At 47.5% G+C, this 19,178-nt stretch overlaps 1 protein-coding gene across 1 annotated transcript in view; it reads left to right on the top strand.

Moving 5' to 3' along the window:
* Positions 1-3,116: 3,116 nt before the first annotated feature.
* SLCO2A1 (solute carrier organic anion transporter family member 2A1) overlaps positions 3,117-19,178 on the top strand; it is an 82,027-nt gene continuing 65,965 nt past the window's right edge. Inside the window, exon 1 of the mRNA XM_036077087.2 lies at positions 3,117-3,562. Coding sequence (XP_035932980.1) covers positions 3,467-3,562 — 96 coding nt within the window. The 5' untranslated portion in view covers positions 3,117-3,466. The remainder of the gene's footprint in view (positions 3,563-19,178) is intronic.

Genomic DNA, 19,178 nt, shown 5'->3' on the forward strand with positions numbered 1-19,178 from the left:
CATGTGGGATGTCCAAGACCTGATCTCTAGCTCAGCACCCACCCTGAGCACTGGACCCATATACCTCTCTGCAGGGCATCTAGACCTGCATGTACTCCAGGCAGTTTGAACTCAAAATGAGCCCAGAGGGGTCCTGCATCCCTCCAACAGCTGCTGCTCTTTCTGGGTTCTCTCCACCAGGGGTTGGCATCACTAATGCAAGCCAGATCCTGGGAGTAACATTCCCTCACTAACACCTGGGTGCCATGTCCTGTCAATGTCTGTCGCATCTTTCTCTCCCCCGCACAACATCCCCACTGCTGCAGAACACACCTTCATCGTGGCTCCTGGGGTTCCACAGAATGCCCCATTGCACTCCTACCCAGCTGCCAGAGACGTCTCTGTAAAATGCAAATCTGCCCAGGGCACCCCCTGTCCAGAAGCCTTCAGTGGTCCCCACTGTGTTGGGGATAAGGCCCACACTTCAGAGCAAGCCACTCAACGTTCCAGCCTCTGTACCACACATTCCCACTGTCCCTGGGTCTCCAACAGGACTGAAACCATGGAGCAGATAGGTTTACCTTCCTTCACCCCAACCATCCCAATCCTTCTAGTCCCTAGGCCTCAGCTTGAGGCTCCCTTCCTCCAGGAAGCCTTCCTACTGCCCCAGAATGAGTTAGGGCCCCTCTTCTGTGCCCCCATAACAGCTGTGCATGACAGAGAGCTATGCTCTCTTTCTACAACACAATAATGCTTTCTCTTCTTGCTCCCCACATGAGACCATGGAGTCTTTGAAGTCAGCAACTGTCCTTGTGCTTTATTTTTCTATGGTGCTAAGAAATATTTGCTGAAATCAAAGGATTTGGGAAGGATCTTAGAAACAGACCCTGGGGGTGCTTTTAGGAAATGGTTACTCTTTGTGCAGACACTGAAAGTTGAATACACTATATCCTTTCTCCCTTTTTCCCTAACATAACCCCAATTTTGTTCAGGAGATAGCAATAACGTAAACTACATTTCCTAGTCTCCTTCGCAGAGGGTAGCCATGTGGCCTAGTCTTGGCCAACAGGACTTAAGAAAAAGCAGCTAAGTGTGCATGGGAGAGATCTGTTTCCCCACTGTGAGCACAACCCCTTCCTGTTTCCTGTCTTCCACTTCCTTCTTGGAATTAAGAGAAGAGGCTGGAGGTGGAGCGGCTATCTTGTGACAATGAGCTCGCCACACTCTAAGGAATCCTTCGGGGCCTAGGTCATGACCCCTGGACTACTACTAGCAGGCTTCTTACTACGAGACAAATAAATCTCATTGAAGCCACTTTGGTCAGGTCTCCATTACATTTAGCTAATTGTAAGGGCAGATAAAAGCAAATGACCGTTGGTGAGCATTTCTCAATAGGCCTTTCCTTTGGAGATGATGCTGGTCCTGACAGCAGGCAGAGGGCAAGATTAATGGAGTATGATAAAATGAGGGTTGGAGAAGATGACTCTCCCTGGGTTTCTATCAGAGGACCATGACAAGGCCTCACTCAGGGTTTGAGGAAGAAGCTCCAGGCATCGCAGGCCCAGTGTGCCTGTGACCAGGGCCTTCTCTGCTCTGAATGAAATGAAATGCTCTCTTCTTTCTCTTCTCATTGTGAAATGAGGCTGCTGGACTAGATAACTTTTCAAAGGGCATAGTGCTCCAAGTCTGGGCTTTGGAGTCAGGCCGAGCTGGGTTTGGGTTCTAGCTCCATCACTTACTAGCTGTGTGTCTTTCAGTCATTTTTTTTTTTTTTTTTAGTTGACCTCTCTAGCATCATCATCTGTAAAATCCAAATTGTAACAGTACCTGTAACTGTTGGACTAATGCTGGGGTTCTAAGGAATCACGCATTTAGACAGCCAACAGAATGCCTGGCACAATACACCATGGGTACTGCAGCGTGCATTGAATGCTCTGGCTGGCAGATGTCCTTGTGTTCCAAGTTCTCTCAAAGGGTAGACTGGTGACTTGGAGTTTCCTGCCTGTTCTGGGTCTGAGGATGCTGCAGGGCTCTGGGAAGCCTCTCTAGATGCCCTTTACTCTGTGGGTGAGTGAAGTGGCCAGAGGCTGCCCACTGTCCAATGGCTTTTCTTCCAGCACCACATGCTGTTGTGTCCAGGGTTCTTGGACCGCAGGTGGATAGGGGAAGCCCACAGACAGAGGACAGCCCAGACCAGGCCCAGAAAGACTTTGTCCTGTGGGTCTTTGTCTTATCCAAAGTTTCCTGGGTATTGAAGCTGGGCTTGTGCTTTTCCTGGCAGTTGAGTGGGCCTGCACAGGACTACAGGAATTAGGGAGCTGGAAAAATACCTCCAGAATTGGATTCCTTACTGCAGCTGCTTTTGGCATAACTTTCTTCTCCTTGTCTTGAAAAGCCTCACCTTCTTTCTCTTCTCTGCAGTAGGAATCCTGGTGGAAAAAATCTTGGGGGCGGGGGAATAAAGCCGCCCTTCTACTCCAGCCCTGAGAAGGGCAGTGGGGTGCGTCCCTTACGTCCACGGGGGGCCCTGTCTCGTGGCCGCAGTACTTCAGGCCAGACCCAGCCACGCTGACACTTGACAGCGCCTGCAGTTTACCCTGGCTCAGGTCCAGAGAGTTCGCCCGGGGCGGCCCCCTCTCCAGCGCAAAGAGCAGTTTAAATATAAATCAGTCCTCGACACAAACAGCCTCAGCGAGTCTCGGAGCCATCACCGGAACTGAGAGCCCAGGTTTTCGGCGAGTGCAAACAAGCAGAGACCCGCTCCGTAAATCTCCCCGAGGGCGTCGGGAGGGGCGCCGCGGCACCCCTCTCCTCTTGAAAATTCGGCGCCCCGTCAAGCCCCCTGGCTCCCGTTGGCCCCTCCAGCCCATCTCGGTTCTCCTGCCCCCGAAGCCCTGCCAACCTCTTCTCCGGTCCCCTCCAGTCGCCCGCCTGTCGGTCCCCGCTGCACCCCCCGCCCCGCCCCGCCAGTCCTCCAGGCCGCCCCCACCCCCCTGCCGGCTCCTGCCCCTCCAGCCGCTACCTCCCCCTCCCCGGGGCCCGCCGCCCCCCGCCGCCCAGCCGGCGGGACCTTCTCCGGGGCGGTCAAGCCTCGCGGGTCCAAGCCGGGCTCCGGGAGCAGAGACGACCCCGGGCGCGGAGCGAGGTCACGCGCGGTCGGCCGCCGCGTCACACCTGTCTGAGGGGGCGGCCGCGGCGGGGGCGGGGGCGGGGGCTCGCAGCGCCTTCGACAGCCGAGGAGAAGAGGGAGGAGGGAGAGCGCGTTTCATCATCGGCGACGGCGGCTGCCACTTAAAAACTTCTGGGCGCGCACTCGCTCGCGCAGTCTCCGCGCTGCGAACCTCCTCCGGCGGCCGCGGCCGCTCTCACCAGCCACCCGCGCGGCCGCCCCAGCCCGAGGCGCCCGGCCCCTGCTCGCCCCGCCGCCCGCCCGGGCCCTGCCGCCGGCGCGCCGCTGCTGCCGTCCCGCCCCGCCGGGGTCGCCACCATGGGGCTCTGGCCCGAGCCCGGCGCGCGCCGGGGCAGCGACGCCTCTTCGGGCCGAGCCGGCCGCTGTCCCCGCTCTGTCTTCAGCAACATTAAGGTGAGCGCAGAACCCGCGACCGTCGGGGCCCGAGCGGCGCCGGGCGAACCTTCGGCGGGCCCCGGCGTCGGTGCTGCGGAGCCCGAGGGGGACGCCGAGGCGCCGGGGCTTCCCCTCAGCCCTCGGTGCCGCGCTCAGGGACGCATCCCCGGGGGCCCGGCGGCGGGCGAGGGGCGCCCGGACGGAAGGTCTCGTGCTGGGCGGGTGTGTGCGTGTCTCCGTGTGGTGCGCGCGCTCTCACGCCCTCATCAGGGTAAGAAACAGGACGATGACCGGACCTGCCTATTGGTTCAACTCTTCTCAGGTGGTGTCCTGCCCTTTGACTGAAAAAGAACGTCTCGCGGGGGACTTTTTCGGTCTCCTGCGGGCAGTTAACTTGGGGAAGGGGTGGGTTTGGAGGTGCCGGGAGATGACAGGCTGTGGTTCCCCTGAGATGGGGGTCAGAGCCTAACTCATCCTGGGGCGGGTGGCAGAGGGGACGTTCTCCTTCCCCAAAAGCTGCAGCGCCTGGGCTCTGCGACCTCTCCGCGCTGCTGCCTGCAAAGTTCAGAACTCCCTCCCGGGGGTTGGCAACCAACACAGCGTGCTTCCTGGTCTGGAAATGGCCCCAGGAAAGCGGCAGGCCCTCGCAGTGTGTCCGTAACACCGGAGCAGGTGCCTCTGTCCTGGCGAGTTGTTGGGAGTGGGTGAAGATGGGGTGTAGGTGGCGGAGGGGTGAGGACACTCTCGTCCCCAGGGGTATGGGGAATGCTTACCACTTCCTCACACGTCCAGGAGGACCTGGAATAGTTGAATCCACACTCAGGCTCTTTTGCTGGTTCTGCCTGGGCAGAAACAACTGAGAGATGCACCTCCTGAGAGGGCAGAGCTGCTGTGGTGAAGACTGCAGAGCCCACATTAAGGCTCCTTGAGGGTAGTTGGGGGGAGGGAGGATGGTCCAGAGAGGTTCTTTCCAACAATCATACAGTCAGATGGGGCTAGGTAAAGCCTCCAGTGGTGCAATTAACGGGAGGATGGGGGAGAGGTGCTCTGTGGACTGATTATGTGAGTGTTCACCAGAAAGGGATCTGGAGGTCACAGTGAATCCCACCCATATACTTACTCATATTGTTAGCAGTGGAGCTGGGATCCCCACTCCTGCTTCTGCTCTGGCCCCACACCACAATAAATAAAGGCTGAGTTGATTCCATGGTTGGATGTAAATAAGACACAGAAATTTTGAGATAGTTTCAGATAGTCCTCAAATTGCCTCACCTTTGGCCAGACCTGGATGAGAACACTGTGTGTGGTTTTGGTCCCACCATTCAAAAGAGTCTTGGAGAAGTTTCAGCAGAGAACTGTAGAAAATTTGGTGTTTATAAATTAGGGATTGGGAGGAAAGGGTGGGAGCAGCAGCTGGGTGGTCCGAAAAGAAAGAGGCCCAGGAGAGAGTCAGGGTGGGGGTACATCTCCCTATTTCACCAACAAGGGCAACAGGGGTAGCTTGTCCCAGAAGAGTTTTCTGACAGTGAGGGTCACCCCTCATGAGATTGATCCATCTAGACCTGCCCTGAGTCCCTAAAATGAGTTTATGGCCACAGTTTCTTTGAAGATCTATAAAAATGAGATTATGTATCATATGTTGATGATTTAACCACACATGCCTGAGGCCTGGACCCAGGCCAGTTGGCCTCCTAAAGGTTCATACCAGTTAAGAGTTTTTCTTAACTCTAAAAATCAGATTCTCTTAATTATTACCTCCACTGATCCATAGTAACTCTGAAACCAGAGTTTAGAGAGACTTCCACTTAGCTTCTCTTAATCAACCTGAAACCAGGTACAATTTGGATATCTCAAGGCAAATCTGGGGCCTGGAATTCCATTAGTTAAACTCATGTAAGCCTTTTCTTCCAGAGGACAGTAATGGTTGTCTGGGGAATTGCGATTTGCTGGGAGATTCCCTCCTCCCAATGAGAGGTTGGGTGACTGCTCTGCATTCTCTCCCAATAGGTGATGGACTGCATGTGTCTTGTGAACATGTGTGACATGGGGGCTAACAGGGGACACCCAACCTAAGGACCCATTCTTTTCCTGGGACAGACTAACTAATTGGCTTTATGACATTCCTGCCAACCATATGGTTTAGGGGAAGGGGATGAGGCCACAAGATGTAGATCCAAGTCAGTCTAACCTCTTACTAACTAACACATGGGGGCATTTCTCACCTTTCCTGGGCATCAGAGTTCTTATATTAAAACAACAGCAACAAACAAAAAACAGGTACTATGAATGATCCCCACCTCATAGGGGCTCCTTAAGGATTATGTGGGATGAGGCATAGGAAACGGGTTTTGTAAACCATGTAGGACTCTCCAGGATTGGCTTCAATAAGATGTCAGTTTGCCTCAACAAACAGGATGCACGTTTAAACACCATTTAGGATCTGTTGTTCCACCAATTATGCCTCACATGAGGCATAGTTAATAATTAAGAGAAACTACAGTTAATGTCCAAAATAGACATAATAGTAGCTAACACTAATGGAGCTATCTGGACGTACCAAGAACCTTGGATATATTCCCCCCATAATTAATCCTCATTATGACTCTATCTAGTGGATACCATTACTGTCCCCATTAATGATGAGGAAAACACGGCTTAGTGAGGTGTGGACACATAGCCAGACAGGGGTGGAGTGTCGAGGAACCAGGTATGGGAGACCCCGGGGTCAGAGACTAACGGCCATGCACCCTGCCCTCACCACCACACAGTGCTGCTCAATCTTGGTTGAGCACTCAGGGATACCGGAGGTATGCTTGTTCCTAGGGGTCAGTGCTTTCTTCAGGCCCTGCTGACACACACATCCCAACTGGGAGCAGGGGTCACTGTCATGGCTATAGGATGGATGTCCCCAGTCAGTAACAGGCTCGTCATACCTTTTTACTCTTCACAACTCTCCCTAAAGAGCCTGGTGACTCTCACTTATGGGGTGAGGTTTTTGTACTCTCTCCTGTAGGAGTAAATACGATTGTATTTATTCTGGAGACAGTCTGTATTGCCTCTGGCTACAGGATTCTTAAGAAGCAGAAGACATGCTCACTAGTCATTATCAGAGAGAACAGTTCAACATCCAGAACTCTAAATTAAAAACAGATTCATTCATCGATTATGGGGGTAGGGGTGGGGAGGCAGGAGAGAGAGCCTTTGTGGCTAACGCATCCTGGCAGCCTCAAAGAGATCTGTTTCTTCTTAAAGTGAAATTTAGGGGACCAAACTGAGGTTATCTTATAAAAGGAGTAGACCATTGGTAATTGCTGCCCAAATTTCAGGAACTCCCACACCTCAGGCCCCAGCGCAGGGAAATAGTGTATATCCCGTCAGTGAGGGAGAGTCCAGTGGGGATGGAGGGCACGGGATACACAGTGGGAAGAAAGGGACGGACAGATCTCACAGCTTGGCCTATGTGGCCCAGTGACCTCTGACCTGGGAGGGAGGTCCAAAATTGAGGGAGAGGTACTTTATCCTGGCCTGTGTCTATAACTTCGTAAGGCCTCTGACCCCCAAATGTGGGGAGACATCTTGGGCTTAATCTCTTGGGCTTAACCTCTTGGTTTCCAGAGGAAAGTGCTATAGCCCACCAACCTGACTATTCATGCTTGGGGAAAACACTCTCAAGAGAATCCCTGGGGCCAAAGAATTCCTTAACTGGCCTCATGGATTAAGAGGTGCCCACTCCTCCTGCCCCAGGGCTGGTGGGTATTTCTCTGATGTTGAGGACAACATTTATCTATATCCCCCGAGAGGGCTTGGCTTGCCCTGCTTATATATGGGGGTGTGGGGAGGGGAGAACAATAGGAACTGGTTGGGTGGGGGTCACAGGTCACTCAGACCCTTTTCTCCTGTGATGATACTCAACACCCTTCTCCTGGTGATGAATTGGGACCTAAACTGCCACAGAACAAAGTGAAGACTGATTTATGTCTCACAATATGGATCGCTGATCTTATCTCTTTCTGATCATTCTCTTTTGTCTGTGACAGTGACTTTTCTTCCATTCTAGGAGATCCAGATATGATGTTGGGATGCTGGGTTGGGAGCATGGCTTCCCCTCACCTTCTTTTGCTGTTTGTGAAATGCAGAAGAATGTGGGTGGTTCCCAGTGCAGACCTCATTCCTCCTTGTTCTCCCTTTTCACACCCCTGCTTGGTTTTATCCCGTCCCATGGGTTTAACCACCTCCAGCCCTTGCTTCACCCCAGTTTCTGGCCTGTGGAGAGCTCCAGTTATGTGCCGAAGCCAGAGAGCTTGGGCATGGTGAAGCTAAGAAGCTTGGGACGCTCCCAGGCAGTGGCCCCCATTTTATATCATAAGTTCATGACCGTGTACTTGGGCATTGCACTCTCAGTGTCTGTTGAACAAGAACATAAAGAAATAGGTATGTGGATTTACACTTGTCTGTACCCCACAAGACCAGCACAGATGGGTTGTCACCATGGTCCTTGGGGGCTCCTTTTGAGGGGCTATGGGAGAAAGCTGAGTTCTTAGTACCAGACAAAGCTTGATTTATTTTGAGTTTTTAAAAAACTTCTTATTTTGAAACAATCATCTATTCATAGGAAAAATAGTGTGGAGAGGTGCTGTGCGTCTTCACTCAGTTTCTCCCAGTGGTTCTGTCTTAATTCTGCACTATAATACCAAAAGCAGGGACTGGACATTGCTATAATGTGTGTGTGTATTTTCATGCCATTTTGTCACACGTTTGGATTCATGGAACCACCACCCTACTGCCTCAAGACACAGAACTATTTCTGTCACCACCAAGATCTCTGTTGTGCTACTCCTCTGGAGTCATGCCCACCCCCTTCCGCCTGCCTCCTATCACAACCCCAAATCTGTTCTCCAACATGATCATTTGTCATTTTGAGAATGTTACATAAATGGAATCATGCACTATGTAACCATTTGAGATTGGCTTTTCTCCTTCAACATAATACCCTTGAGATCCGTCCAGGATGTTGCTTGTATCAATAGTTTGTTCCTTTTTATTGCTGAGTTGTATTCCATGGTATGGATGTCCTATGATTGGCCTAAACATTCACTTATTGAGGGACATTTGGGTTGTTTACAGTTTGGGGCTATTACAAGTAAAGCTGCTCTGGACAATCATGTACAGGTTTTTGGGTAGATAAAAATTTTCATTTCTTTGGAGTAAATGCCCAGGAGTGCATTTGCTGGGTTGGATGGTAGTTGCATGTTGATTTTTTTTTTTTTTTTAAGAAACTGCCAAACTTTTTTCCAAAGTGGCCATACAATTTTACATTTGCACCAGCAATGTAAGAGAGATCCAGTTTCTCTACATCTTTGCCAGCATTTGATGTTGTCACTACTTTTTATTTTAGCCATTCCAATAGGTTTGTAGTAACATCTTGACATGGTCTTCATTTGCATTTCCTTAATAGCTAGTGATGTTGAACATCTTTTCATGTGCTTATTTGCCATGTGTATGTGCTCTTCATTGAAATGTCTGCTTGTATAGTTTGTCCTTTGTCTAATCAGAATTTTTACTATTGTTTTGAGAGTTCCTTATATATATGAGATACAAGTCCTTTGTTAGGCATATGGTTTGCAAATATTTTCTCCCTGTCTGTAGCTTATCTTTTTATTCTCTTAACTGGGTCTTTCATAGAAAAAAATGTTTGGATTCTGATGAAATCTAATATATCGATTTTTAATTTTCTGGATCCTGCTTTTGGTGTATGTCTAAGAACTCCTCATCAAACCTAGTCCCTGAAAGTTTTCTCCTATATCTTCTTCTAGAAGTTATATAACCTTGCATTTAAATCTATGATCCATTTTGAGTTCATTTTTGTATAGGTGTGAGGTTCTTTTTTGTTTTGTTTTGTTTATAGTTATCCAATTGCTCCCGCACCATTTGTTGAGAAGACTATCCTTTCTCTATTGAATTGCCTTTGCTCCTTTGTCAAAAGCCAGTTGGCCATGCTTGTGTGGATTTATTCTGGGTTTTCTGTTCTGTTTCATTGATGGATATGTATATCTCTCTGCCAATACCACACTGTCTTGATTATTGTAGCTATTCAGCAAGTCTTGATGTCAGGTAGAAGCTTGATTTTTTTGTCTGCAGTGGTATGTGTTTATCTTATGGTTACCATATTTTATAACCCATTCAGTTTCCCTTCTACTTTGTCTTTTAGGAAGATTTAAAGACAAATTTAAAGCTTGCTTTTAGTAACTGGATGGGATTTTATGTATCTTTGTGCTCCAGCTTTTCTTCTGGGCTTAGCTGAAGAGTCTTTTCCTTTGAACTTGATTTGTTAATCTATGATCCTAAACCTTTTTTATTCTCCACAACAGCCTTGCAAGGGAGGTTTCAGCATCTCTATTTCACACTTGAGGAAATGGAGGCTCATTCAAGACCACCTGTCCAGTAAATAGCAAGCAGGAATTCCCTCTCAGGGTCAGCTCACTCCCCAGCCCTCTTCTTCCCATGGCCACAGAATGCCTCTCAGTTCTGTATTCTCTCATCCATGAACATTTGGACCTGAGCTCCATGATCTCTGAGGTCCTTGCAAGTTCTCAGATTCTCATCTCATGCTGTTCAGTTGCTGATGGAGATGAGACTGGGAGCAGGGCCAGTTGGGTCTGAGATTTGCTGGGAGACCTGCTATGAAACCTGGCGGAAGTGGAGGGTGCAGACTGGCTTGTTGTCTTTGATCAATCCCCAGCTCTCTCAGTTTAGAGGACCTTGATTCCCTGGGTGTGTCCTCCTGTTTGGGATGGATTACATTTGATCAGGGTGGGGAACGAGACCAAGGCAGGGAGTGTCAGGCTACACCGTGGGTTGAAGGATGGGTAGATACTCCAATGAGTAGCCCTCTCCCAGAGCAAGTCCTTCCAGCCTCTTTGCCCTGTTGAACAAGATGCTCAGGAGGCTCCAGGGAAATGCTGGAGGCTCTGGCATGGCTGGGGGGAGGAGCACCATCCTGGGACACTAACCCCAAATGAACTGGGGGACATTCAATCTGGTCAGCATTGGTGCTGGCTCCCCACAGGGCTGCCCGCCACCCCCCCCCCCCCAGCCTCCCAGAAGGTAGGCACACTAACCCTTTGGTAGACATTTAGTGTGCACCTGAGTCCTGTAGGAATCTGGGAGTTCTGGTAACAAGTTTCATTTTGTTTAGTCAAACATCAGTAATACCTACTTATGTTCCGAAGAATGTTCCATCTAACACCCCTGGGAGATGCTGGCCTAGAGCACAGAAGGTCTCAGCTAAAATGCAGATGTCATTAGGGAGGGCTGCAACAAGCCAGTGTTTGTCCAGCTGCCCCACCAAGATGCCCTGAATTCTAGGAGAGAGTGAACAGGTTTCCACATAGGGGTAGACAAGAGGATGAGTGGATGAACCACGAGTATTACATTTCTGGGATATTTTATGTTTTATCTTAAAATCAAGTGAATTTTATATTTTCCTCCACAGTATAGCTATGTGTTTCCAAATATGTTGTATTTTCCCCCAAATCTTGGAGTAACATTGATGCTCTAGGAAGCTATGCCATGTCTAGCTCGTGTCTCCCAAATGTGACTCCCAGGTAAAGCATACCAAGTTTGGGAAACACAACACAGGTAAACCTCAAGTCAGAACTAGTTTATCCAGTTAGTTCACCCAGCCAGCTTGTTAAGCACAGAGGGAATGGTACCTAGAAAGTTTAAGTGGGACAGATACGGGGTGTGAATGTCGGACAATTCCTGGGCTGATCCCTGTGGGACACCCAGGAGACGAGCCAGCTAGAGAATGTACTGAGGTCCCTGTGGGCTTGGAGGAAAAGGATAGTGGCAGAACGGAAGGGTGGGGAGGACAGCAGGCTTCCCGAGTCACCCTTGCCCTGCATAATGGGCTGCCAATGAGTTTGCAGGATGAATTTTTTTTTTTTAAAGATTTTATTTATTTATTTAAGAGAGAGAGCGCGTGTGCATGCAAGAGAGCGCATGAGCCGGGGGGAGGGGCAGAGGCAGAGGGAGAAGCAGACTCCCTGCTGAGCAGGGAGACTGATGCGGGACTCAGGCCCAGGACCCTGGGATCATGACCTGAGCCAAAGGCAGACGCTTAACCGACTGAGCCACCCAGGTGCCCAGGATGGGATTAAAATGACCATTTTCTCAGTCTCTTTTACATCCTTCCTGTCTTGTGCCTCAGGCCCTTTTGAAAACTTTCTGCTTTGCCTTTGCTTCTCAGTGTATTTGAGGGAAGTGGCGGGAGCTAAGCATTGGTGCAGGAGCCTGGGGCTCACTCACTCATAGGCCTTTACTGAGCGTCCACCATGTGAGGCTCTGTACCAGGTATTACTGTTTGCACTTGGGTCCCTAAGAGGCTCCCAAGCTTCCAAGAAACAAGAGTCTGTAAATTCCCTGCCTCTCAGCATGTCCACCGGCCTCATTTTGCCCAGGACTGAGGCAGTTTCTGGGACACAGGACTTTCAGTTTTAAAACTGGAGAAGTTCTGGACAGGTTGGGACAAGTTGGTCACCTTACTGCCTCCTTTGCTGTGACATTGTACAAGAATGGACTTCCACCTTGACTGTGGGGCAAAGGAGCCACCGATGGAGGGTCAGGGATGGTGTCCGGTGATGGAAATAAACCGCAAGGATCTATGGCAGGAAGGGATTGTATTCGTCCAGAGAGAAGACAAGGAGGAACCAGGACACTGGTGGTGGGGCTCATGGAGCAACAAGCCCCATTACTCCTTATTATTTGTATGCAGAAGTCCTCCTACCCAGTCCTGCCTTCGTTGCTCATCATGATTCCTAAGCATTTTTAACATCTCATGGTATAGAATCCATACAAGTAATGATAAAACTGACCTGTAGAAAGACAGTGCTTCTTGGCTTATAGAATTATTGAATTTCAAAATTGAATGTGACGAGAAAGATCATCTGCTCAAAGAGGCAGGAATCCTCTTGATGATGTCCTTACCTCTGTTTGCATAGCCCTAGTAATGGGGAACTCACCACCTCACAAGGCAGGTCCAGGAACTGGTAGCACCACAGGCTTTAAGTCTCTCCTATGTTGAGCTGAGATCTGCCCCTGCCCTTCCATACGCATCCCCAGAGAGAAGCTAGCAGAACCCCCTCTTCCTGGTCACTCTCCTGGATATTTCCAGTAGAAAGCAGTCTCCCCTCTCCCATAAGTCCCTCTAACTGGGGAGCTACTCGTCACGGATGAAATGGAAAGCCAGGTGGTCTGGACTACCCTCCTCTAAAAGCCAAACCAGGCTCTGAAGTTAGTCATTGCTAAGGGGTATGTGTGGTCCCCGACTCTTGTTGTCCCAGATCACAGAGGTTTTCTTGCTGGTTCTAGTCACTGCAAGGAGTTTGGTCACCACTTATGAAGGAACCTCCAGCTTTGTGGAGGCTGGTGGGCCCTGAGTTTCCTGGAACCAGCAGAGACCTTCCCATGATGGGGACCTCCACCCCATCAGGCCCTGCAAATTTATGCCCTCATGAGCTGTGAGGCCTGCCCAAACCCATCTCTCACACTCTTCCTCCTTACCCCAATCTTCCTCTGTTCTCTCCGCTAGCTCTCACTTCCCCCTGACTCTGCAGGCCTTCACAGAGTGTCCATGCCAAGACTGGAAGAGCCCTGGATAAATCATTGTCTATCCTCTGGCCTCCAGCTAGATGACATCTCTCAGGAGGAAGTAGACAAGAGGCTCACTGGGGACTCCATCCTGACTTTATCACCAGAGGGCCCATCAGAGACCCTCACAGAGGGATCTGACCTAATGCTAGCAGGAACATACCTGTGGGATATACTCCAGGGATACACCCCACACATCCCTCCCATCCCCAAATGGCAGGGCCAAATTATTATAGAACCAGCTTTGTCTGTTGGGCCATCTCCACCCCTGAACCTTGTCACTGACTTGGAAAGTGAGCCTACAGGGCCTTGTGGTTGTCCATTTCATTTCACATTGCCCCTGCTGTCAGGAGACTGTCCTCCTAGGCTCACCACAGCCTGGGGGCTCCTTCTTCTTTGTACTCAGCATCCTAAGAAAGCACAGTCCCACTGAATCAACATGTAAACTTAACATATAAGCATGTAAAACTAACAAGGAGTGGGGACAAGGCTGTTTTGGTTGCCTGAAAATCACAAATATTCAGAATTCCCATCCTCAGCAATACATTTTTATTAGTAACAATTACGATTTTCTGAGCTATCTTCACAAAGATGGATATATTTTATTAGGGCGTGTATATATGGGAAAATATATGGGGGCATATGGATATCAAATTGTGAATGCAAATGCATTTGAGGGAACCTATTATGTGCCAAATTTAGTGAAATAATAAGTGGACCTTTCAGAAATGCTATCTGACTAAATCTTACCTCCCATGCTCCAAGATGCATATTATCCACATTTCATAGTGGAAACTGGCAGGCAACTCATGGGAATTGCCACATTACAGTGACAAAGCTGGTATTTGGGGACTCTGTCTTACGACTCTTTCCTCTATGGCTGCTTCCTGCATCCCACCACAAATCCCAACCAGCTGGGGCGCCTGGATGGCTCAGTCGTTAAGCGTCTGCCTTCGGCTCAGGTCATGATCCCAGGGTCCTGGGATCGAGTCCTGCATCAGGCTCCTTGCTCAGCGGGGAGCCTGCTTCTCCCTCTGCCCTTTCCCCTGCTCCTGTGTGTGTGTGCACATGTGTGCTCTCTCTCTCTCTCAAGTAAATAAATAAAATCCTTAAAAAAAAAATCCCAACCAGCTGAGCCAGAGCTTTGCACTTCAGCCCTTCATACCATCAGACACAGGCAGGTCTACTTATTTATATGTATTATTGTATTTTCCTAAGCCAAATTTGACAATGGTTGCCCTGAAAGTCTTCGTTCCTCAGCTTTCCTGTCTTTCCCCTCGCCCGTGCTCATAAGGCCAGACAGATACCCCAGCGGTACAGCACACAGCACGCAAGGACCCAGCCTGAAGGTGGCTGAGAAACACTTCCTAAAGAATAAATGGAAGCCCAGTCAGCTGAACAACATTTCATTATGTGACTCATAATGCTCAGAAGCTTATAGTGAGGAAATGACTTATATATCTAGAAACTGGAGAGTCAATACACCAGGGGACATCCATCTATGGAATATTTACAAATTATTTTTTGAAGTTTTCTTGAGAATAGTTTAAACTTGGGGGAAGGGTTCATTCTATAATCTAAAATAGAGGCTGTAGGATAGGCAACTATACGTAGAGATGATCCAAATTTTTAAGTCACAAGAAGACTTGAAGAGGGTACAGCTAAACAGATAGTTCTCTGTGTGAGAAGCCTACAAATGGTTTTGTTTTCCTTCTTTGTGACTTTCTGTGTTTTCCATTTTTCTATGATAAATATGTCCTGTGCTTATAATTAGAAAAAACTGTCAATTAAAAAGCCCTAAAGTCTGTGGTGACACCCACACCCCCCCTTTGCTGGATATTCATTGTGGGATATGAAATACCATATAAGATGGGAGGTGTCTGGTCTCCAGGTACCTAAGGCTGGACCAAAGATGAAGCCAGGATGGCCAGCAGGGCTGTGCGGTTCTCTAGAGGGACCATTCCCAGTTCCCATCACTGTTCCCACTGCATTATTACATTTGTTATTGCATTTGAGTCTTATGGCTCCTCAGAGTTGGAGATAAAGTCAAATAACAATACTTTAATTCTTTTTTTTTTAAGATTTTATTTATTTGAGAGAGAGAGCATGAGCGGGGGGAGGGGCAGAGGCAGAGGGAGAAGTAGACTCCCCGCTGAGCAGGGAGCCCGATGTGGGGCTCCATCCCAGGACCCTGAGATTATGACCTGAGCTGAAGGCAGATGCTTAAACGACTGAGCCACCTAGGTGCCCCAACAATACTTTAATTCTTAAAGAGAGATAAAACTATGGAACATTTTCTTCTTTGGGAAGATTTGAGAGGCGTTTCTCTACTTCCCTCTCTGCTCTTCTGATGCCCACTCCCAGTGGCTGGCTCAGAGCTTGGGAATCTAGCCCTAAGTTTGGCCAAGCATCTTAGGGAAGTGAGTGTATCTGATGGGCTCCATGCCATGAAGGAAGAGTGGGCCTGAGGGAGAGGCAGTGAGGATAGAGGCCGGGACAGGAACTGCTAAGTGCTGCCTGGGGTCTGGTCCTGAGCCTGGACTTTTACACCCAGGAGGATGTGGGGACATTCTGGGTGGGTTTTCACCCAGTCATTTGGTAAGCCTTGATTAACTACCCCCTGTTTGTAAGATAACACTCTGCAAGCTTTGTATTCAGCAAGGCTTTCGAAACTCTGAGGCCAGGAATGGGTCAGGATGGCTGCCTGAGATGCATTCATTTTGTTCATTCATTCATGCAACATGTTATTATTGATCACCTACCATCAACCATTGAAGATACAATGATGAACAAAAGAGTGGGCTATGCCCTCTCGAGAGATATATAAACAGTGGGCAGATGCACAAATAACATGGCTACAATGTGTGTCAAATGAGGGGGAATGGAACTGGGTTCTCTGAAGAAGGGGGTAGAGATAGAACTGGATTCTGCTTAATACATATGCAGCCACGGGCTCTGGATTCTAAAAGGTCACCATCATGCTTCTGATATATAACCTCTGCTTGGGGAACACAGCTGTGCATCAGACAACACAGCTGTGCATCTTTCAAAGTCTCTGGTTAGTTAGGATAAGATGGATCATAAAGACCAATAGTGAATTATGGCTTCCATCAACATGACAGGTTCACATAACATGGGACTTCATACTATAAATACCTAGAGATGCTTCATAAAATAGAACACCACCAAATATTTAAAAGTGGAGCCAAGCTTGCAAGAAAGAAAGTGAAATTTTCAGGTGCAAGAAATGAAGAATGAGTTTGAACACCAAAACAATGAGTGTACCAACTGACCCTGCAGCAGGGATGGAGGGGAGAAGTGTGTGTGGTATGACTAGACCAGTAAAGAAACCCCAAAGAAACTCTTAATGGAGATTAGGTATTAGTAATCACACAGGGAGCAAAGATGGCATGGGGAGTTGGCCCTCAGACTGATGCGTAAAGCTGGCCCCCTGGTGAGAAGGGTACTAATTAAACTCTGCCCACCACCCTAGGGACAGCAAAGAGGCTTATCTCTAACAGGACCTCTGGGTGAAATAATTCCTCTAAGAAATCATAACCCCAAGTCTGTGCCACATAGAATTGAAAACAACTTATACTATCCACATGGTATGGGAATCTCTAAGCAAATAGAGTAGCGTAAAAATTGTTTTTGGGCTGGCAATAACTCTTTGCCATCTGGTAGACAAAAGAGTAAAACCACTCCGGAAGGATGTTTCTATAATCTAGACCAACCAGAATCCCTAAGAAAAGACAATGCCCTTGGAAGAAGAGCTTACAACAAAAAGTTACACAAGGAAATGATCCACCGTAAGCAACAGGCAGCAGATATATCAATGAGGAAAATTAGCACCTCAAGATTTTGAGATAATGGAACATTCTGAAAGAGACTATAAAACCATATTAAAATGTTTAAAGAGGTATAAGAAGAAATAGAAAAAGGAATGGGCAGTTTTGAGAAGTACATGGGAATTCTAGAAATGAAAAACATAGATATAAAAAGTAAAAGTTCAGTGAATGGTTAAATAGCAGATTAGATAATTTCCCAATTTCAAACCCTTAACTTAATCACATCTGCACTTAATGATAATTTGGAAGTGGAAGATAGGATTGAAGAAGTCACCCTGAATACAGCACAGAGGAATAAAGAAGTGGAAACTGTGAAAGACTGGTTAAGAGATATGGAAACATTAAGGATGAAGTCCAATAAAAGTCTGAAATGAGTACCAAAGATGAGAGTAGAATGAATAGGTGACAGACAATATTGAAGAAATGACAGAGAATTTTCAGAATTGAGAAAATATATTATACCACGATATAAAAAAAAAGCACAGTAAATTCTGGCAGGAATTTACAATAAGAGCACACCTCTACATAGTATACTGAAATTGCAAAACAGTAAAGACAGAAATATTTTATGAGCTCTAGGGTGAAATTGCAGATTACTTATAAGGATCAGTAATTAGACCGACACCAGTCTTCTCAAAATAAATAATAGATACTAGACAATAATGGAATAATTTTCAGAATGCTAAGAGAAAATTAGCACCAAATTCAAATTTTATAACTAAAAGATAATTCAAGAAGACAAATTAGAGATTTTTCAAACAAAAGCAAGGAATTTACCAATCATGAGTCCTCACTAAAATGAAGAAGGGTGAAATTCATAAGGCAAGAAATAAAACACAGAAGAAAAGGATAGGATACAAAAAGTGATAGTAATTAATTGTAGGTAGACAAAAATAATAATGATTTATGGAGGGCAGAAAAGATTGAAGTAGGATGATACACACCATTAATATGAAAAGTTAGAAGGGAAAACTGGAGTTAAGTCTTAAGTCCTTAGCTTGTTTGGAAGGAGAGTGGAAAAATTAATTAACTTTAGTCTTTGTTAAGTCAGTTATGTATGTTAAAATGTATGGGTAATCATGGGGACACCTGGGTGGCTCAGTCGGTTAAGCGTCTGCCTTCGGCTCAGGTCATGATCCCAGGGTCCTCGGATCGAGTCCCGCATCAGGCTCCTTGATCAGTGGGGGGCCTGTTTCTCCCTCTGCCTGCAGCTCTCCCTGCTTGTGCTCTCTCTCTATGACAAATAAATAAAATCTTAAAAAAAAAAATGTATGGGTAATCATGAACAGAAAAGACATTGAACGTATACTTTCCAAAGTAGAAGAGAGTAAAAAGTTGAAACCTAATAAACCAATAGAAGGCTGGAAAAGAGAGAATGAAAGGCCAAAAATAAAAATAAATAAAAATAAAAACAAAAAACATCATGGAAATAGGAGCACAATAAAATGAAGTAGATATTAAATCTAGATTTGTCAGAAATTACAACACATGAAAACAGACCGCTCTCACCATTTCAGAGCTAGAGAATCTCAGACCGGATTGATACAGAGACAGGGAGAGAGAGGGAGAGAAAGGAGAGAGAGAAGGAGGGAGGGAGAAAGGGAGGGAGAGAGAGAGGACCTAGTTACATGCTGTTTAAAAGAAAAAGTTGAAAATCAGAGGACAAAAGAAAATATATCGGGAGAATATCAACTAAAGAAAAGATTACCTACTTTGATAAAAAGAAGAGTTTTTTTAAGGCAAGAAGAATGGTAGATTGTGAGATGCTTGCAGTGTCTAAAACTGACTAGAGACCAATATCTAGGCCCTACAGGATCTCCTAATAAGAGAAAGACAAGAACCAAAATAGAGGGCGCCTGGGTGGCTCAGTTGGTTAAGCGACTGCCTTCGGCTCAGGTCATGATCCTGGAGTCCCAGGATCGAGTCCCGCATCGGGCTCCCTGCTCAGCAGGGAGTCTGCTTCTCCCTCTGACCCTCCCCCCTCTCATGTGCTCTCTCTCTCAAATAAATAAATAAAATCTTCAAAAAAAAAAAAAAAAAAAGAACCAAAATAGAAAAATGTGTGAAGATATGGGCAGGTGGCCTGGAGTGCCAGCTGGGCTCTGTCTGCCCTCTGTACTTTTCTCTGAATGTCACCG

The sequence above is a fragment of the Halichoerus grypus genome, chromosome 1 (assembly GCF_964656455.1).
Source record: "Halichoerus grypus chromosome 1, mHalGry1.hap1.1, whole genome shotgun sequence".
Classification (NCBI taxonomy): Eukaryota; Metazoa; Chordata; class Mammalia; order Carnivora; family Phocidae; genus Halichoerus; species Halichoerus grypus.